Genomic DNA, 21,059 nt, shown 5'->3' on the forward strand with positions numbered 1-21,059 from the left:
TCCGGCCCAGCCCCTCGGTGGTCCCCGCGCTGAGGCCCGGGCGGGCGCGGGAGGGCACGCTGGCCTTGGGCCGGGTTCGCGGGCGCCCCACGCCCTCCTCGGGCCCAAGCAGAGCGGGCTAGTTCGTGGGCACTGACCCCTCCCCACGAGATGGTGTGGACCGCCCCTCGGCACTCGCCTGTCTTTGTTAAAACAACAATTAGATCCGGAAAAACAAGGACGACATCGCGGATCTACAGAGGAGCGCGGCGGGGGAGCCCCGGAACGTCTCGGGGGCCATCCAGCAGCTCAGCGCCAAGGTGCGCCCGCCCCCAGCCCTGGGGAGGCAGCCGGGCTCTGAGGCCCGCCCCGGGCTGACGGGGGGGGGGGGGGGGCGTGTGGGGGCGGAGGCAGGGCCATGGGGTCCACACAGGCGCCGGTGGGTCCTTCCAAAAATAACTTTATTTATAAACCCTGGAAGGGAGGGAGGAGGAGAGAGGGACACCTGGAGGGGAGGGGAAGGGCTGGAGGGGAGAGGGAGGGGAAAGAGGGAGGGGAGGGGTGGAGGGGGCTAGAGGGGGGTGAAGGGAGGGGCCTGGAGGGGGTTGAGAGGTGGGGGAAGGGACCTGGAGGGGAAAGGGGAGGTGCTGGGGGGGACGGGCTGAAGGAAAGGCCAGGCAGGGGCGGGCCCCAGCAGAGGGTGGGCGTGGGGCAGCCCCTGACGGAAACCCCCGCCCGCAGCTCGTGGACCTGGAGAGGAGGCTGCAGAGCTTCGAGCAGGTGAGGCCCGCGCTGCCCTGTCCCGGCCTCTCCCTGATGGCCCCGGAAGGGGTCCTTGATCAGCATGCAGGGCGGGCAGCCCCTCCAGGGCTCTGGGCGCTCACAGTTCTTTTTTTTTGGGGGGGGCGTGTTTTTTAATTGTGGTAATAGATATATGTGGTACCATATATATATATGGCGACCAAACTTTGCCATTTTAAGCATTGTGTCAGTTCGGTGCCCACTACTCCTACGGCTCCCCCTCTGTGGCTAAGCCCGTCACCCCCAGATCGGAAGCCCTTACCCTCAAGAAGCCGCGTCCCTCCGCCCGCCGCGTCTCCCCCCGCCCCCCCCCCGCATCTCCCCCCATGCTCCCCGCGTCCCTCCCCGCCCCCCCGCGTCTCCCCCATGCTCCCCGCGTCTCCCCCCGCCCCCCGCATCTCCCCCCATACTCCCCGTGTCTCCCCCTGCCCCCCCGCGTCTCCCCCCATGCCCCCCGCGTCTCCCCCCATGCTCCCCGCGTCTCCCCCCGCCCCTCCACGCCTCCCTCCGTGCCCCCCCGCGTCTCCACCGTGCCTCCCCGTGTCTCCCCACACCCCACGCCCCCCCCGCACCCCGCACCCCTACACCCCGCGCCCCCGCCCCTGTCCTGCAGGCCAGTGAACCTGCGCCTGGGTGCGGCAGGTGAGGTCAGACAGCCTTTGCCCCTGGGGCTCATTCCACCACCGCACCCGGGCGTTACGGGGTCGTCCCCCCCACAGCGCGTCGGCGTCTCATTTTCAACGATTAACTTGTCTTTAATTTTGTTCAAACCTACTTGGCCGAAAACGCGTGTGGCCTTTGAAGTGGGCGCTCCGCTGGCTGTCAGTGCCCGCTCGCCGCTGCCCCGGCAACTATCCCTGCCCCGCCTACCCCCTCCCCCGCCCCGCGTTCCGCCTCCGCCCCACGTCCCCCCCCCACACGCGTCCCCCCCACACTCGCCTCCCCTCCCTCCCCAGCCCCACCAGTTACTTTCTGCCTCGGGATTTGCTGATTCAGAGTAACCGCTCGAGTGGAACGCGGGGTATCCGCCTCTTGTGGGCTCCTTCCCCCACTGCTGGCCGCAGGTTCGTCCCCTTGCAGGGACCTACCACCCTGCTCCCCACGGCAAGGCCCGGGGCTCAGGGACACATGCAGTGCAACTTCTCATGGGAGCTGCCCGGAGCTGGCCTACCAGGGAAGGGCCCAGGACACGGTCACTGAGCCAGGAAAGGGGTCCCTGAGCTGGAAAGGGCTTTCCTGACCCAAGACAGGGGTCCCCTGTGTCTCCCCACCTGTGTTACTGGGTGTCCCCTCACCTGTGTTACTGGGTGTCCCTGTGTCCCCTCACCTGTGTTACTGGGTATCCCTGTGTCCCCTCACCTGTGTTACTGGGTGTCCCCTCACCTGTGTTACTGGGTGTCCCCGTGTTCCCTTACCTGTGTTACTGGGTGTCCCTGCTCCATGTCCCCCTGACTGTGTTGCAGTGGCGTGAGCCTGAGGCCCACTCAGCCCTGGCTGGTAGCTGCCCCTCTGGCCGGGTGGACCAGTTGAAGGTCACTCCGACACGGGGCTCAGGCTCAGCATGTCACGCAGTGGCCACCTTTCCTCAGCGCCCTTAGCCTGCGCTGGCTGTGGGCTGAGAATCCGCTTGCAGGGCGGCTTGGCGCCCGAGGGTGGCCGGGGCTGCTGGGGAAGCCGCAGCCACCCACCTGGGGAGCAGAGCTGCTGGCAGCTGCTCGCCCCGGGGCTCCCGGCCCTCACAGCGGACCCCAGCTTTCTCCTCTAGGGGTGGAACGGAAGAGGTGAGCAGGCCGCAGCCCCGGGGCAGGGCGCGGGGTCCCCCAGGCCCTCCCAAGCCCGGGGCCGCCTCGAGGAGCCACAGCATCCTGCTGGGGCGCGTCCTCGGCTGGTGGGGTCCCGGGCTCAGCTTCGCCCTCCCAGGCCCCGGCTTAAGGCCACCTCCCGCTGCCCCACGGCCGCCGAGCCTCAGGCCCCAGCAGGGCTGCATCTGGGCAGCGGTCAGCCTTGTGCGGCCATGGCAGGGCCTCAATGCTGGCCACGGACCTTGGTGGGCAGACAGGCCTGTGGACAGACAGAGCCAGAGGAGCAGCCGCAGGCTGGGCCTGCCCGTGGAGGGGGAGGACGGTGCGGTGGCAGCTGGGCGGGGGCCACCTCGGGCTGTCCCCTCGGCTGAGAGATGGGGGAACCCACCAGACTTTCTCCATGAGTCACTCAGCAGAAGAGATTGGCCCCGGTTTTAGGTTTAAATCAGGGAATTAGACTGTGGTGAGGCAGGGTTCACAGGGCAGCTGCCCTGCACATGCGCCTCTCCAGAGGGCTGCTCTGTCCTGGCAGGTGGCGCCGGGGGACGCCTGGCTGTGTGGGGATAGGTGGCTCCAGAAGGTCCAGTGAACCACGGGATGGTCCTCTCAGTCTGTTTCAGAGTGGGAGAGGCCTGGGGGCCGGGGGGACCGTCCCGCAGTGGAGGGGGGTAGAGCGGCCGGGCTCAGCCTGCACCCGAGCCGGCTGGGGTTCTCAGGTGAGGGTGTGCTTCCTGAAGGCAAACCGAGGGGCTCCCCCAGCCTCCCCAACACCTGCCCGCAGAGACGAGGCAGGGTCTGCACCCACGGAGACCTGCCTGAGACACCTGCAGTTTAACGTGTTTGCATTTTAATTTATTTAGTTTTAATTGTGGGAAAATACCCATGACATAAAAAGCATTTTAACCACTTTAAATGGACACGTCTTCGACCTTAATAACACTGACCATCCTGGGTAACTTTCAGCCCCATTTCCAGACTCTCTTCATCATCCTAAATAAACGTGTCCTCGTGCAGCACGGACTCCCGTCCCCTCCTGCCACCCTGGGAACCACCGCTCTGCTTTCTGTCCCTGAACTTGCTTAGTCTAAGGATTTCATTAGGTGAAACCATGCCGTGTTTGTCCTTTGTGTCTGGCTTGTTTCCGTGCACAGGCATCTCACTCTGTTTCACGGCTGAACCATGCCCGTGTGTCCAAACACAGTGTTCTGCTCACGTGTCAGTTGGCGGGCACTTGGTTGCTTTCATCTTTTGGCAATTGTAGAGAATGCTGCTGTGCCCATCGGTCTGCAGACGTCTGCGTCCGGTTCTTTGGGGCGTATACCTTGTAGTAGGATCCCTGGGTAACGTGGTAATTATATGTTTAATTCTGGGGGGAACTGACAACCTTTCTTCCATAGCAGCTACGTTCCCACTGACAATGTCAAGGTTCCCACTTCTCTGCATCCTTGCTAACACTGGTTATTTTCAGGTTTTTTTTTTAACAGTAGCCATCTTATCGGGTATGAAGAGGTACCTCATAGTTTTAAGGTGCATTTCTCTTAACGGCTGATAATGTTGAGCATCTTTTCATATACTTATTGGCCATTTGGATATCATCTTTGGAGAAATGGCTATTAAAATCCCTGACCCTTCTTTAAATTGGGTTGTCTTTTTGTTGGTATCTTGTAGGACTTCTTTGTATACTTCGGATATGAAACTCTTATCAGATATATGTTTTCCAAATATTTTCTCCCATTCTGTGGATGTTTTTTTACTTTATTGAAAATGTCATTCAACACACAGAAGTTTTTAATTTTGATGAAGACTCATTTGTTCATTTTTCCTCCTGTTGCTTGCACTTTTGGTATAAAATGTAAAACTCCATTGCCTAGGGCGGTGTGACAGTGGCTCAGTGGCAGAATTCTCGCCTGCCATGCTGGAGACCCAGGTTTGATTCCTAGTGCCTTCCCATGCAAAAAAAAAAATCCATTGCCTATGATAAGGTACTAAAGATATGCCCTATATTTTCTTGTAAGACTTTTATAAATTTTGGTTCTTGTATTTAGGCGTTTGGTCCATTTTGAACTAATTTTTAGTGTATGGTGAGAAGTAGGGCCCACATCCATTCTGTATGTAGTTTCCGAGATGTCCCAGCACCGTTTGTTGAAAATACTCTTTTTTCCCTCCTGGATGGACCTGGCACCTTGTCAAAAATCAATTGACATAGATGTATAGATTTAACTCTGGACTCCCAGTTCTATTCCATTGGTCTATATCTAATCTTATGCCACACTGTTTTAATTACTGAAGCTTTATAGCAAGTCTTGAAATCAGGAAATATGAGTCCTCCCACTTCGTTCTTTTTCAAGATGGTTTTGTCTATTTGGGGCCCCTTACAATTCCATATGAATTTGAGGATCGGCTTTTCCATTTCTACAAAAAAGATTGCTGGAATTTTGATAAGGATTGCATTGCATTTGTACATTGCTTTAGGTAGAATTCACATCTGAACAATATTTAGCCTTGCAATCCATGAACATAGGCTGACTTTCCATTCATTTAGGTCTTCATTGATTTCTTTCAGCCGTGTTTTGTAGTCTTCAGCGTAAAATTCTTTTACCTTTTTGGTTAGATTTATTCTTAGATATTTTATTGTTTTAGAGGTTATTGCAAATGGAATTATTTTCTGGATTTCCTTTTCAGATTGTTCATTTCCTTTTCAGATTGTTCATTACACAGATTGTTCTAGTGAATACAAACCCAGATGACTTCTGCATGTTTATCTCGTATCCTGTAATGCTGCTGAATTTATTAGTTCCAGTCGCTTCCTTATTCATCCTTTGGGATTTTCTATATAGGATCATGTCATCTGTGAATAGGGGTAATTTGACTTCTTCCTTTCCAACGTGGATACCTTTGTTTCTTTCTCTTGCCTGATTGCTCTGGTTAGAACTTCCGGTGCGATGTTGGCTGGCAGTGGTGGCAGTGGGTACCCTTGTCTTGTTCCTGATCTGAGGGAAAAGCCTTCAGTCTTTCTCCGTTGAGTACGATATTTGCTGTAGGTTTTTCAGGTATGCCCTTTATCATGTTGAGAAAGTTTCCTTCTATTCTTAGCATGAGGGGTTTGTTTTTGTTTTTTTTCGTGAAAGGATGTTGGGTTTTGTTAAATGTCTTTTCTGTATCAATTGAGATAATTATGTGATTTTTTTCCCTTTATTCTATTGACGTGGTGTATTACATTGATTAATTGTCTTATGTTGAACCAAATGCGTCCTCAAATAAATTGCACTTGGTCATGGTGTATAATACTTCCAATATACTGTTGGATTTGGTTTTCCATTGCTGAGGATTTTGTTGAGGGTTTCACATCTATACTCACGAGGAATATTGGTCTGAAATGCCCTGTTCTTGGGCTATTTTTATCTGGCCTTGGTATTAGAATATTTCTGGCCTCTTAGAAGGAGTTAGGAAGTATCGTCTTCCTCTTCTATTATTTATAGAGGGTTTTAGAAGGATTCGTGTTTTCACTTCTTTTAATATCTGGTAGAATTCAGCAGTGAAACCATCTGGTACTGGGCTTTTTTTGTTAGGAGCTTTTTGATTACTAGTTCAATCTCTTTATTTGTTAGGTCCTCTGATATTTTCTGTTTCTTTCACCAGACTAGATAATATGCAGGTTTCTAAGAATTTGTTCATTTCATCTAGGTTTTCTAATTTCTAATTGGCATGTAAATGTACCCTTTTATAATCCCTTTCATTTCTGTAAATTTGGTATTTTGTCCCCACTTTCATTTCTGATTGTAGCTAATTGTGCCCTTTTTCTTTTGTTGATTTTATTGATCTTTAAATAAAAGCTTTTGTTGATTCTGTTGTTTTTCTGTTCTCTCTTTCACTTATTTCTGCTCTAATTTTTACTATTTCTTTCCTAACCACAAACACTTTAGGCTTCTTGTAAACAATTTTATTTTAATTACTTTTGATTACTTTTATTCATGCACACTCCATAGCCACCAAACAGCACTTTCAGTTTTTCACAGGAGTCTTGACTGGAAGAAGCTCCTAGACCATGGATTTGAAGTCTGGGGGGCCCCTGGTGTCTAGGACGGGACCCCACCCCACCCCACCCCCACCCCTGCCGGGAGGGCCCCAGGCTGCTGCGAGCCTGCCTGCCATCCTCTCCCCTGCAGGTGGCTGAGCGAAGCGCTTGCAGCAGCAGCCCCTGCCAGCACGGGGGCACCTGCCTCGACCTGCTCCACTCCTTCTCGTGCCTCTGTCCGCCCCAGTGGCAGGTGAGCTGCTGCCCTGTGCCCAGGGTACGGGAGGGCGGCGACAGTGCGTTCCCCCAGGTGGGCTCCCTTCTCCAGCCGCGTTCCGGAGGCTGAGGCCCTGGTCACGGTCAGTCACCCCATGATGCCCAGATCACAGCCAGAGGTCCTGGAGCCCTGCTTTGAGTGCCTAGTGTCCTGGGGCGGGCGTGCTCACCGGGCAGCAACTCGAGGGCCTGGCATTTCTGTTCACTTAGACAGCTCAGCGCTGGAAAGTGCTGGACGATTCTAACATGGAAACGCCGGACTGCCCGGGCCACGCACTGCGCCGTCAGGAGAGGGCGGGCCTGGGGAAGGGCCGGGCTGGGTTCTTGTCCCAGAGGAGGGTGACGGGAGAGAAGCCGGTGGCACACTCAGTGCAGCCCTGTGAGGCTCACCAGGGACTTCTCGCTTCTGTGCAGTCCTCAGACACGCCGAGCCAGTGCACACTCACACACACGCACACACACACACCCGTCCCCCCGCAGGGTCTTCTCTGCTCAGTGGATGTGAACGAATGTGAGATTTACGCTGGGACACCGCTGAGCTGCCAGAACGGGGCCACCTGCATCAATACAGCGGGGGGCTACAGGTACGCTTTTGTTTGTAAACTGAGGGTGTGTTCTGGAAGCTCCAAACCATTGGTGGTTAAGGGCACCCACGTTCAGTCCCTGGGAAGTCAGGCCCCGGGGGCTGCGCGCTCCTACTGGGGATGTGCAGCTGGGCGTCCCCCGAAACTCCTGCGGCCACCGCTCAGCTGCGAGAAGGTGGGGGGGCGGGGACAGAGGGGGCAAGGGGCGGGGCGAGGCTGGGGCTCCTGGGCCAGGGAGAGGGGAAAGGTTTGGGCGCCTCCAGGGAGTCGCAAGTAGAAGAGCCGCCCCCCCATGCCACCCCCGCCATGCCGTGCCTCCCCATGCTGCGCTCCCCACCCCACGCCGTGCCCCGCCCATGCTGCCCAATCCCTCCGTGGGTGTGTCTTCTAGGGGCGTCCCCCACAGGCTCGGTGCTTCCCCAGGCCCAGGCCCGCACTCCCTCCTTCCAGGAGCTTCCCTGGGCCCGGTGAGCCCCCCACCCCAACCCCGCCCCCCAGAACCCTGGCGCCCAGCTGTGCTGGCTCTCAGGGGCTCACATTGGTCCGCAGCTTGGTGGGAGACCAGCATCAAACTCCCTAAAAGTTTGGAGTTAAGGGAGCCCCGTTAAGGGGCTCTGTGCGTTCTCCCTCGGCGTGGGTTCTGTGGGGAAGAGAAGATTGTGACGCTGGCTCTGGGAGGGCATGAGAAGGCCTGTCGGTCCTCCCCACCTGGCCTGGGAGGTGACCGTATCTGCTCTCTACCTACACGGCCTCCCTTCCTTTAGTCCCCCGGTGACCCCGTGATTCTGGTCTTTCCAGCAGAAATGAGTGCAGAAGTTTGTTTTTCCCGACATCTGCGACACCTGATTTTCTTAAAAGCAGGCACAGGTGGTACCATCTCCCGCTGTGCTCTGATCCCATCTTGAACACATTTGCTTACCCAGGTGGTCACTTTGTCCGAGCTTCTGTAGCTGTCCTGAGTTTAATCAGTGCCCAAAGCCGGCCTGGTGGCCTCCGAGTTGTCAGCTCTCAGGCCTGCCCCCCAGCCCCTGCCCACTGCCCTGGCGCCCCGCAGGCAGCCTGCCCTGCACCCCGACAGCTGTCCCCCCCCGCCAGTGGTTGGGGCGCAGCCCTGGGTCCCGGCCCCCTGCCAGGAATGGCCGGGAGAGGAGACCCCAGGCACCAGCCCTTTGCCTCCTGACCTTGGCCCCGGGGCGCTGGCCGTCACCCAAGCCCAAGGTGCTGTTTCTTTTTCCTTTTTCCCAGCCCTTTGCTTTTCTCCCCTGCAAAACGAAAAACGCGAGTTAAACCTTGCCACTAATGGCTGCACGTCTGCGGGCATCGCGTTCTTAGCTGTACTCAGTGATTGAAACCAGGTTGTGTTTCCAGAGCTGGGTTTCAAGGATGTGAAATCCTGGGACATCCCTGTGCGTGTGTGCACATGCGTGTGTGCACAAGGACCCATGCTGTCGGCTGGCGCTGCCTCAGCGACCAGGCTGAGTTCTCTCCCAGCCCGTCACGGCGCTGGCTCTGGAATGCTTTGGTTTCAGTCTCTGCCCTTCCTTGATTGCCTGGAGAACATTCCAGAGCAGAGCATCTAAACACAGTTTCCACACCCTGCAGTGGCAGTAGTGAGGAGCCTCCCAGCCCTAGCTGCCTCTCTGCCCTGTGAACACCCTAATTCAGGCGTGTGGCACAGGAGGTTTTTGCAGTAAAAGGTTCAAATCCCACCTCCAGTGGCGCCTGCACCCGCAGCGCACCAAGCCCCCCCCCCCCGCTGGGCCTCCTGCCGCAGCCGCACACGCTGCACGGAGTCGAGGAGATAGACAAGTGGACATGAGCGTAGGATGAAATTCTGGCTGGGTGGACTCTGAGCAGAACAGTGAACATTCAGGTACCTTCTGGAGTTCTGTCAATTGTATGAGGCTCAAGCCTTGTTAATCAGTAGCTTCCCTGAGGCCAGAACCACTGAGGGGCACCGTGGAGGGAGAGGGCCCACCTGACAGGCTGAGGGCACACCTGCGGGCACGTCCCTGCACCTGCAGGAAGGCCAGCGGGGGGATGCTTGCCCCGGGCGTGGGGCCTCCTTTGGGGCCCCTTGTTGGGGGGCAGAGGAGAGAAGAGTCTTTATTTATAGGGTTGATTCATCATCAGACCTTTGAAAAGAGGAAGCCTTCCCCAGACCCATCCTTAAAAAGAAGCCCTGTTCCCAGGAACCTTTCTGGTGAATGCGCTTTCTGGGAAGACTGTCCCCCGCTCTGGATTTAGGGCCCCCTGGGCCCCACACTTGGCCTCAGGGTAGAAGGTTCTATAGGGGAAATGGCTGCCTCTCCCAAATAGGACGGTGATGTGGGTATTTCATTTCCTTTTCTTTAACTCCTATTATCAGGACTTTTAAACTGCGCAGCGCTTACACCGTGAGGCTAGTCTGCCTTCAGCTCAGGTGGCTGTTACACCTGCTACCTCTGTGGGTTGGCCAGTTATATTAATTTTGAGCTGTGGACTATAGCACAAGGTAAACCATCAATGTGGGAGTATTTTTGGCCTCTTCTCAGTTGCCAAATGCACGGGCAGTGCTTCTGAAGACTGAAAAGCCCACTTTGTTCTGCTAAATCAGCGAAACAGAGACCCACCAAATCGGTAGCTCATAAGTCAGGAACGTAAGTAATTTATTTTTAAAGATGCAGTATATGGCTTTTATATCTCCTTGGGAGGATATATAACTAATTACTCTCCTTCAAAGGACCTACCAAGACACCTTGAGCACATATTTTGCATGCAAACACTGTTATGTTAAAAAGACACACGGACCTGTAAAATCTGCATACGAGTTCTCCTTTCCCGGACAGAGGAGTGCGAAGTGGGAAAATCCGGGTCTTAATTCCTCTCCTGCCCCATGACTAGCCGTGTGGCCTTGGGCAGCATGAGCCTCAGTCCCCTGGTCTGCAGAAAGGGGCTTGTCATGTTCATCTTTGGGGGTGACCGCAGGGAGGCCCACGTGTCCCTGGCTCCCCCTGCCTGTGTCTTCATTGTCTGGGCCCAAACGACAGAGTGACAGTTGGTGCTGCTCGGAGAACGACGGAGGGTTCAAGTCTGCTTGTCCCCCAGTGACGTGGCGGGGAGGCCTTTAGCTGCAGGTTCGTGAGCCGGAGCCTCCCCACCGATCTGATTGTCCAGTAGGAAGGGGCTTGGGTGCGCTGCCCGGGCTCCTGGGCTCTGAGTGTGCGACGCTGTGACTGCTGTGACCAGAGACCCAGGCCCACGGCTCCTGCGCTGCAGACTACGGGGCACAGGTGGAGGCGGGATCTGAATCTGGCCCAACCCTCAGCTCTCACCACCAGAAAACTGCTTTAAAAGATTAAGAAAAATGTTTATTTTTGAGGGGGTGGGGGTGGTGAATTCCCCTTTTAGCAGTGGTCTAAATGCTGACATACTGTATGCCTGTGAAATGCACTAACGGTCCTTAATCCCCAAGAGTCTCCTTAAGTTCTTGGAAGGTACTGCGTGCAGGGCTGGGGGAGAAGGAGGAAAGGGGCAGGGCGCGAGAGGGAGGCCCTATGGAAGGGGGGCAGGCGGCCGGCGCGGGTGCACCTGCTGCTTATCCATGACTTGCCCTAGAGAAGGCTACCTTGGGGTGCTCAGAAATGCAGCTTGTTAAAGAAGCAGTTTACATGGCTGGAGACCGATGCTGCATGCTGCAAGGGCCATACTTTTGCAGAAGTTGATTCTTTTATCTGAAAGCCACAGTGCACAGCATCAGTATTTTCATTTGCTGAATCTGGAAGCAAAGCTGTGAGAGGGGAGGTCACTGGCAGCAGCCTTCTGCTCTGCCTCTGGCCACACCCCTGGGCGTTCTTCCTTAGGCAGCTCTGGAAGGCCCACCCTGCGGCCCACGCGCTCCCCACTGCCCGCGACACGGGCTCATCCCAGGGCCCTTTTTGCCTTGGTGCCAGCAGGGAGGGAGCAGGGCAGTGGCACCCACGGCTTCCCGGCCCTCCCCGAGGCCTGTGGGTCCCTTCTCCCGCCCCCACCCCCCCTTAGGCTCTGAGGTCCCTACCCCCGCCCCCTCACAGCCCCCACATCCTCTAAGGGAGCCGCAGGTAGAAAGCCAACTTGGCAGACTGCAGCCCCCCAATAGTTTCAAGCCGCTTTGCTTGTTGGATTGTCCCTGTGAATTGTGGCTGGTCCCTCGGAACCCCTCACGCTTTGCTGTGAATTAAAACCTTGCCCCGGGGGAGCTTTAGCTCTGGGGGCTGGAAGAACTTTGCTCTCTGCCCTGCAGCACTGACCGTCCTCGAGGACTCAGCTCTGGAGGCGCCTGGGGGTGCCGTATTGCTGGCCATCCCCCAAGCCCTGGGTGGCCCTGGCACTCAGAGACGGTCACTCGAGCCCCCGGCCAGCCCATGAGTAGGCCAGGTGGCTGGGGATGGCCCGGACAGCGCACCCGCCTCTTGGGGTTGCTTCTGCCCCCCACATGCTGCCAGAGGCTCAGAAGCGGCCCCCTTCCGCATCTCACCCTGACCTGAGCTTTCTGCGCCCCCAGCTGTCGCTGCACCCCCGAGACCTTCGGACCCCAGTGCGCGTCCAGGTACAACGACTGCGAAGGCGGCTCCCGGGCGCTGTGCGTGCATGGTCTCTGCGAGGATGCGGGGCGCGAGCACGCCGGGGAGGTGGGTGTCCTGGCCCTCGGGGGAGCCCCTGTGTGTGTCCCCTAGGGACCCTTCTCCCAATGTGTGTCCCTCTAAGAACCCCTCCCCCAGTGTGTGTCCCCCTAAGAACCCCTCCCCCAGTGTGTGTCCCCCAGAGACCCCTCCCCCAGTGTGTGTCCCCCTAAGGACCCCTCCCACTGTGTGCGCCCTCCAGGGACCCCTCCCCCAGTGTATATCCCCTAGAGACCCCTCCCCCAGTGTGTGACCCCTAGGAACTCCTCTCCATGCATCCTTGCCACCATGATTCTCTCAGAGGGGAGCCCCTCCTCCACTGTGAACCCCCTCCCAGGAGGGAGGACTGTGTCGCCAGAGTTCCCCATGGAAGGTGCAAAGGTGGGGCCTGGGCAGGTGGAGTGGGAGCACTGAACACACAGGACTCTGCTTACGAGTCCCCTCCCCCGAGACTGGCTTCCGCTGGCCTTGAAGTCACCACAGTGAGACAGAGACACAGGCTGTGGATAGCTGCAGCCTGGAATCAGGGCTGTGCGGCCCTGCAGCCCCCGCAGCCCCCTGCACCCCCTGCAGCCTTCTGCACCCCCCTGCAGCCCTCTACTCCCCCTGCAGTCCTCTATTCCCCCTGCAGCCGTCTGCAGCCCCTGCGGTCCCTGCAGCCCGTGCAACTCTCTGCACCTCCTGCAGTCCCTGCAGCCCTCTGCACCCCCATGCTCTCCCTGCAGCCCCCGGCACCCCCTGCAGCCTCCTGTGGCCCACAGCCCACCTGGGCCCTGGGTACCACGTGGCCTGCAAGAGCCTCAAGGCTTTCGTCTTTCTCCCCAAGTGATGGAGGGCTGGGGGCAGGGAGAAGGGAGATATCCCAGAGGGACACAAGCAGAGCTGCCTGTCCAAGGCTGGGCCTGCCCAGGCTCTCCTCCAATGACACTGCCACCTGGGCTCATTGGATTCACTCATGCTGGGGACAGGGCTGCTTCCACCCTGGCTCTGGGACAAATGGCAGGTGTCTCTCCCTCCAAGTAACCTGCTTCTCTTTTTGCGTGGCCTTGTCTAATTGCCTGCATGCCTGGGAAGCTCAGTGGAACTGCCAGAGGCCAGTCACTGGGCCCCTGTCCTGACCCGCTGTTGCCCCCAGCCCAAGTACAGCTGCGTTTGCGAGGCGGGGTGGACGACAGAGCCCGGCAGCGCGGCCTGCACGCGGGACCTGGATGAGTGCAGTCTCCTGCCCACGCCCTGCTCGCCGCTGGCACCCTGCACCAACACCCCCGGGTCCTTCTATTGTGGGGCCTGCCCGGCAGGTATGCGGGGTGCCAGGCCGAGGTCAAACCAGGTGGGGTACCGCTCACCCGCCCACGCGGCGCCTGCCCTTTGCCAGAACCACTCAGCAGCAGACGGGGCAGATTTGTCCTGGCAAGTGCGTCCAGGCAGCCTCGTGGGCCGGTGTCTGAGGCCGGCCCTGGGCTACTGCGGCTGTCGGTGGTCAACTCCCGGGCTGGCCGCTGGAACATGCGTTTGCAACTGGAGCGCTGGAACCGGTCAGCCCCGGGCCGACGAGCGTTGTCTGCCCCTCTGCACCAAGGCATCAGCCATCTGGCCAGTGAGCCCGGCCATGCTGAGCCCCCGGGGCACAAGGGACCTTGGAAGGGAAGACCTTGGCCCAAAGGGAAGGACAGCTGAGTGCCCCGAGGGCTCACCAAGGCGCAGTGCTGCCTGTTTTATTGTAACTCTTAAAGCCATACCAGCCTCCAAGTGGCAGCAATGATTATTATTTCCATTTTAAATATGGGAAGTGAAGACTCAGAAAGGGGAAAAAACTCACCCAAAATCAAAGCTGGCAAGCAGCCACGTCCAGGCTGAGGGTCCGCCCAGTGACCCTGCCTGCCCTGTCACCAGCCTGCACTCCATTTGGGCCTGGTCGGCAACTGCCTCCCGTTCTCTGTTTAGATCTGGTAAATCTAAAAATAAATTGAAAAAGCATGTGAAGACTTTCCTGTCTCCTTGTTCTCAGCTGCAGGTGAAATTTGCAAACAATTAAATTCTTGAAGGTAATTTGCTAGTGACAATCTTTATAAACTACAATTAGAAAATTAAATTGTTTACATTATAGGAGGGGCAATGTGTTCTTAAATTGTTCTTTTTATTAATGGAGAGAAGAAGGAGAGACAGAAAACTTTTGTTTTCCTGTTGATCACCTTTCCCCCCCAATGCTACTTGTAAACTATAAAGAAACTACAAACAAATGAGAAAAGCTGAAAAACAAATACTCATCATCTCATTGCTCAGAGGGCCTCTGTGGCATTTGAGGATATCTCCTTCCATCTTCCCTGGCATCCGATCTGGAATCCTCTAGGGAACTCCGAGGGAGGTACTCTAGTTAGAGCAAAGGGTAGGAGCCCTTTAAAGGCTTTTAAAAGGTTTTAAATATCCTTATCACTGTCATAATTGAAGTCATTGTAACAGTTTGAGTAGCCTCCAAGTCTGCAGGGAACAGTCCCGAGGCGAGGTACCTGAGCGCTTGCCCTTCCCTGCTGCTCCTCCCCCAGCTCAGGCACCAGGTGCAGGGTCTGCGGCATTAACAGGGCCCTGCTCTGCACAGCATTCTAAAATATTCTGTGTTTTATTTTCAGTTAGAATATATATGGAAAAGTGACTGTAAGTCCATGCATGTGTGCATGTCATTGTGCACATGTGTGCCTGTTCGGGTGTGCATGTCATTGTGTACATGTATAGGTGTGCATGTCATTGTGCATATGTGTTCATGTGCAGTTGTGCATCATTGTGCATGTGTGTGCCCGTGCAGGTGTGCATGGCATTGTGCCTGTGTGTGCATGTACAGATGTGTGTGCCATTGTGCGTGTGTTCATGTGCAGGTGTGCGTCATTGTGCATGTCATTGTGCCTGTGTGTGCCTGTGCAAGTGTGCATGTCATTGTGCACATGTGTGCATGTTCGGGTGTGCGTGCCTGTGTACATGTGTGTGTCATTGTGCATATGTGTTCATATGCAGTTGTGTGTCATTGTGCATGTCATTGTGCATGTGTGTGCCCGTGCAGGTGTGTGTCATTGTGCATGTGTGTGCACATGCAGGTATGTGTGTCATTGTGCACGTGTGTGCCTATTCAGGTGTGTGTGTCATTGTGCATGTGTTGCCCATGCAGGTGTGTGTCATTGTACCTGTGTGTGCATGCGCAGGTGTGTGTGTCATTGTGCAGGTGTGTGCACGTGCAGGTGTGTGTGTCATTGTGCCTGTGTGTGCCCGTGCAGGTGTGCGTGTTAAAAATATTTAGTTGTCAGGACTCGGCGGCATACCTGAGGGACACTGCATTCAGCAGCCCACGGCCACTGAGGGGGTTTTGTTTTTCTATTCACGGCGCTGCGATAGACATCCCCATACCTGAATCTTTAGGTGTTGGTAACTTCATCTCTGTAGAATACCTTTCCGGAAGTGGAATTGTTATCAAAGGGAACAGATTCAAAAGAAACTACTGAATACTGTCAGATCTCTTTCCAAACAGGTTACACTAGTTTAACATCTGACTAATGGTATACCCCTTTGCCAGAATTGGATTCTAAGAATTTAAATTGTTTTGGCTGACTGGGTATAGGATATCTTATTTTAATCTATAGTTCCCTGGGTTGAGAAAGTCCTTCTGTCTTTGACTGTTCGCGTTTCTTCTTTGTTGACTTGGTTACGGAGCTAACCTTTCAAACCCTACTTTTCCAGGCTGGCATGGAAATGGATACGATTGCCAAGATATCAATGAATGTGAGATAAATAACGGCGGCTGCTCCGTGGCCCCACCTGTTGAGTGTGTGAACACACCTGGCTCTTACCACTGTCAGGCCTGTCCACCAGGTACTGCCCCCAAGACCCAGCACCTTCAAAGTGAAACGTGTGCTCGAGAAACAGAACCTTGGGCTGTATTTTAAATGATTCCCACCTAAGGAGAGAAACCGGATAGTGCAGAAAGTTCTATTTAACTCGTGGGTTTGGAGCACATGGACAGAGCTAAGTCATGTGAAAGGCACACAGCACATCCTGAGTATCAGTGGACAAGTGCAACCCTTGTGAGCAGAGCACTAGCCAACTGAATGATGCACAATCTGAAATGTTTTCTCTGTGCTTTACAGACCTACTGCCTTGTTCCCACAACTGATTTGTTCGCGTAAAGCACTTCTGTGGAGTTTTGCACATAGAGTTGGTTGCATAAAAGGCACGATAGTGGGCGTGCAATGGGCGTGCAGTATGTGCCCGGTTCCTTTCTCTTCCTGCACCGGGCCTTGTGGGATTCAGGCAGCTCTGAGGGGTCAGCGACGGCCTGGAACCCCAGCTCTTGGGGCTTGAGCCTTAGCTCCAGGTGCAGCAGAGTCTCTGCGATGCACACGCCCCGTGCCCAGCGCCCACGGCCCCAGGCCCGCCTGGGGCTTCCATCTCAGTCCAGAGGTTCCCGCTGCGCTCGGCCCCCAGCGCTCGCGGTCCCTGCCCCTTCTCGTGAGTGGGGTTCGCCTTACCCTGCCCTGACGTTTCTGCCCAGTGAGAGGCCCCCCACTCTGCGGCCGTGGTTCGGCTCTGGGGTCGCAGCCCCTCCTCACGCATCCGTGCCCCGCACAGGGTACCAGGGCGACGGCAGCGCGTGCACGCTCGTGGACGTCTGTGCGGTCAACAACGGCGGCTGCCACCCCCGCGCTTCCTGCTCCGCGGGCCCAGGTAACGCCCCGCCCGCCCGCGCAGATCGGCCCCTATGAAATGCAGTCCTCTCGTCCTCATAGCTCTTTTTAAATTTTCAAACAAAATGGTTAGGCTGTATGCTTGGATTTTTTAATGCAAAAACGATGCTCTGTAATGGTCTGTGCCGACTTAGGAATTACCCGCACAGTGCCTGAGCCACCTGATGAACCCACGGGGGACGGGAGGACGGGAGGACGGGGCCCGCGGCCGCCTCCATCTCCGCCCCTGGGCAGCGCTGTGCAGGGCGGCTGCGGGCTGCGGGCGGCCAGGAGGCGGCTAAGATGCGGGGGGCCCACTTCTCCCCGCCGTGCGTGGGAATGGCGTGCGGCCCACCCGCAGCAACAGGTGCCGTCAGTTTTCACCTCGGCCACGCGTGTAGGTGAGTTAGGTTCCCGTCGTTTTAATTTACACTCCTGAGTACTAATGGTGCCCCGTTAGTGTTTTCCACATTCCTACCGGCCGGTTGGTTTTTCTGTTTGTGTCATTTGCTTGTTTTTATTGGATAATCGTTTTCGTACTGACTTGCAGAAGTTCACCCTGGACTGAGGTTATTAACTTGTTTTCTGTGCTGTGCTTTACTGAAAAGTTCCCTGGCATGTTGTTTTTCTTTAATTTTGTGCTGGTGGGTTCCATTTAGAAGTTAAAAATTTTTATGCAGTCAGGTGAGCCAATCTTTTATGATTTCTCCCCACACTGTGTTTAGAAGAACTTCCCTGCCATACACTTCTCAAATAGTCAAGAACATTTTTTTTTTCACTTTTATGGTTCTTTTTTGTTGTTGTTTGCTTGCTTTTCAACATTATGTTCTTTAATCTTTTTAGAATTTGTTTTTATCTATTGCATCAGGTAGACATTTAGATTGCTTTTTTTCCCAAATGGATAGACCCAACTCTGTTTATTGAGTCGTGCATTATAAATCTTGCTATTTTGAAATATCCCCTGTATTTTTACTAACTTGTCATATGTATAATATGAATACATATGAAAAGATGTGTGTACGTGTGTACGTGTGTGCTTGTGTGTGTGTGTGTGTGTGTGCATGTCCCCTGAGTGGGTCCTGGAATGTGCGGGAGCCTTGGTGAGCTGTGAGGATGTGGTGCTAGATGAAATATCCAGAATGGGCTGGTCTGCAGAGAGAGAGAGAGCACGCAGGTCAGTGGTTGCAGGGCCTGGGGAGGGGCTGGGGAGAAGCTGCTTAGTGGGGAGGGGCTGACCCTGGAGTGGTGAGAATGTGTTGGAAGTGGGTCGAGGTGGTGGCCGCACAGCATGATAAATGGACTCAGTGCCTCTGAGTGGTTTACCTTAAAATGGTTCATTTTATGTCGTGTGAATTTCTCCTCAAATAATTTTTTAAAATTCCAGGCAAAGCTGCAGCATCTTTGGAGGTTATTTTTCTCTCTGTAAACATTTTTGAAAGGGATAAGTAACTGAAGAACAAACCGCTAGGCCATCTTTGTTTAAAAGTCTCTCTGGGCATTTTATTATTAAAACTGAACGTAAAAAACCTAAGCTGTGGACGTTTCCGTGCTCCACGCCCCCTGCTGGGCCCGGCTCCACGCCGCTGCCTCCTTCCTTGGCTGCTTGGTGGCTTGCGTGCCCCTGACCCAAGAATTTGACCATTGCAGATCAGTCATGCCTTAGTTGTCCTACTCGAATCTTCGAATCTCTGACAGTATTTGCTGACAGAAGGGTGCATCTAAGTTAATTTCCACATTGATTTTATGCTTTATTTCAACTGTTTTATCACAGTGAACATGTAGATCGTCAACCACAGGTGGCTTTTTGCTGTTAAGTAGGAAACATAGAAACATGTCTCCAGACACTAAAGTTAGTGCCGTTTTGTGGAGTGCAGGAACATACCTGTTTCCGTCCGCATCGCTGGGAGCCCTGTGAGGGTGTGGGCAGTGGTGCCCTGCGGGTCCTGCCCATGACTGGGTGGCGGTTCGGGTTTCCGTCTGTAGACCACATGCGGTGGCTGTCCTGGATTCGGCCTCGCGGTGGCAGCGGGCGGGCTGTTGGGCTTCTCCGACGCCTCCTCGAGTTCAGGGTCTTTTAGGGCCTTGAGTGGGTCTGCGGTGGCGGGTCTGGGGCAGGCCACGTGTTCCCTGCTGTCGGGGAAGGCCAGTTGGCCCCGTGGCTTGTGTCCTCAGTGCCCTGCGTCAGCCCGCCGGGACACTGGGGCCTGCATGTGGGGCACCCATGGGGTGCTCGTGGGGCACCTGTGGGCTGCAGGATCCTGGTCACTGCAGGGACGGACGGTCCTGCCGCTGGTCGCCATGTGAGTGCTGAGGACCCCCTTCCTCTGTCCACGCCAGGCCACCTGATGGATGGACAGGCTGGTGGCACAGATCCATCCCCATATAAGATAAAACTCGGAAGGAGAAAGGTTCGAGGGTTTTATCCCCGCCACCATCTCGCCTGCCCAGCCGCGGTGGCCTTGGCGCCAAAATCTCCAGGTGGATCCCCAGGCCTGCGCCCACCCACCCTGTCTCCCTCCCCCGCAGGTCCCCTCCCATTCTGCAGCTGCCCCCCGGGGTCCACCGGGGCTGGCCATGGGCCCGATGGGTGTGCGCAGCTCAGCGGCCTCTGCGCCAGCCACCCCTGCGCGCACGGCCAGTGCACAGTGAGTCCTGCCGCTCTGGGGAGCGCCCCTTCCTCGTGGTCCTGAGTCTTCCGTTACGGCTATGGCCGCTTCCCACCCCAGGCGAGCCCATGACCCCTGTCAGCGGTTTACAGGGCAGCAGCGCCTCCCTCGCCCGACCTCACTGGTCACCAGTGCTCGGGCTGCTGGGCAGGTGCCTGCTCGGCCCAGCTCCACACCCCACTGCTCGGCCCGGCTCCACGCCCCCCTGCTCGGCCCGGCTCCACACCCCACTGCTCGACCCGGCTCCACGGCCCACTGCTCGACCCGGCTCTACACCCCCCTGCTCGGCCTGGCTCCACACCCCCCTGCTCGGCCCGGCTCCATGCCCCACTGCTTGGCCTGGCTCCACGGCCTCACTGCTCGGCCCGGCTCCACACCCCCCTGCTCGGCCTGGCTCCATGCCCCACTGCTCAGCCTGGCTCCACGGCCCCCTCCTCGGCCGGGCTCCACACCCCACTGCTCGACCTGGCTCCACGCCCCCCTGCTCGGCCCGGCTCCACACCCCACTGCTCGACCCGGCTCCACGGCCCACTGCTCAACCCGGCTCCACGCCCCACTGCTCGGCCTGGCTCCACGGCCTCACTGCTAGGCCCGGCTCCACAGCCCACTGCTCGGCCCGGCTCCACACCCCCCTGCTCGACCTGGCTCCACGCCCCCCTGCTCGGCCCGGCTCCACGCCCCACTGCTCAGCCTGGCTCCACGGCCTCACTGCTCGGCCTGGCTCCACACCCCCCTGCTCGGCCTGGCTCCATGCCCCACTGCTCAGCCTGGCTCCACGGCCCCCTCCTCGGCCGGGCTCCACACCCCACTGCTCGACCTGGCTCCACGCCCCCCTGCTCGGCCCGGCTCCACACCCCACTGCTCGACCCGGCTCCACGGCCCACTGCTCAACCCGGCTCCACGCCCCACTGCTCGGCCTGGCTCCACGGCCTCACTGCTAGGCCCGGCTCCACAGCCCACTGCTCGGCCCGGCTCCACACCCCCCTGCTCGACCTGGCTCCACGCCCCCCTGCTCAGCCTGGCTCCACGGCCTCACTGCTCGGCCTGGCTCCACACCCCCCTGCTCGGCCTGGCTCCACGCCCCACTGCTCGGCCTGGCTCCACGGCCCCCTCCTCGGCCCGGCTCCACAGCCACCTCCTCAGCCCGGCTCCACGCCGCTGCCTCTGTCCTCCGCTGCTTGGTGGCTTGCGTGCCCCTGACCCACCCGTGTGGGCATGCGCTCTCTCCGCAGGAGACAGTCTCTGGGCACCTTTGCAAATGCGAGGCCGGCTGGGCCGGGCCCAACTGCACGGAAGGCGTGGACGAGTGTCTGAGCAGCCCCTGCCTGCACGGGGGCACGTGCATGGACGGCGTGAACACATTCAGCTGCGAGTGCACGCGCGCCTGGACTGGGCCGCTCTGCCAGGTGCCCCGGCAAGGTAGGACCGCTCCGGGCGCCCAGTGCCACCTCCCCCGCCTCCGCAGGCTGCCCTACAGCTCCCTGGCCACTGCCCGCACGCACCACCCGACTGAATCCACACCTATTTGTGGAGTCCTGCACACAAGCAGGACAGTGCATAGTCTCACCTCCACCTGCCACCTGCTCACCT

At 56.9% G+C, this 21,059-nt stretch overlaps 1 protein-coding gene across 1 annotated transcript in view; it reads left to right on the forward strand.

Moving 5' to 3' along the window:
- Positions 1-150: 150 nt before the first annotated feature.
- LOC143682890 (cubilin-like) overlaps positions 151-21,059 on the forward strand; it is a 247,417-nt gene continuing 226,508 nt past the window's right edge. The window contains exons 1-11 of the mRNA XM_077159299.1: positions 151-162; positions 204-299; positions 721-759; positions 6,749-6,850; positions 7,354-7,457; positions 11,980-12,106; positions 13,233-13,395; positions 15,821-15,952; positions 16,709-16,804; positions 19,330-19,448; positions 20,702-20,888. Of these exons, the coding sequence (XP_077015414.1) occupies positions 151-162; positions 204-299; positions 721-759; positions 6,749-6,850; positions 7,354-7,457; positions 11,980-12,106; positions 13,233-13,395; positions 15,821-15,952; positions 16,709-16,804; positions 19,330-19,448; positions 20,702-20,888 (1,177 nt within the window). The remainder of the gene's footprint in view (positions 163-203; positions 300-720; positions 760-6,748; positions 6,851-7,353; positions 7,458-11,979; positions 12,107-13,232; positions 13,396-15,820; positions 15,953-16,708; positions 16,805-19,329; positions 19,449-20,701; positions 20,889-21,059) is intronic.

This window comes from Tamandua tetradactyla, chromosome 1 (genome assembly GCF_023851605.1).
Source record: "Tamandua tetradactyla isolate mTamTet1 chromosome 1, mTamTet1.pri, whole genome shotgun sequence".
Lineage (NCBI taxonomy): Eukaryota > Metazoa > Chordata > Mammalia > Pilosa > Myrmecophagidae > Tamandua > Tamandua tetradactyla.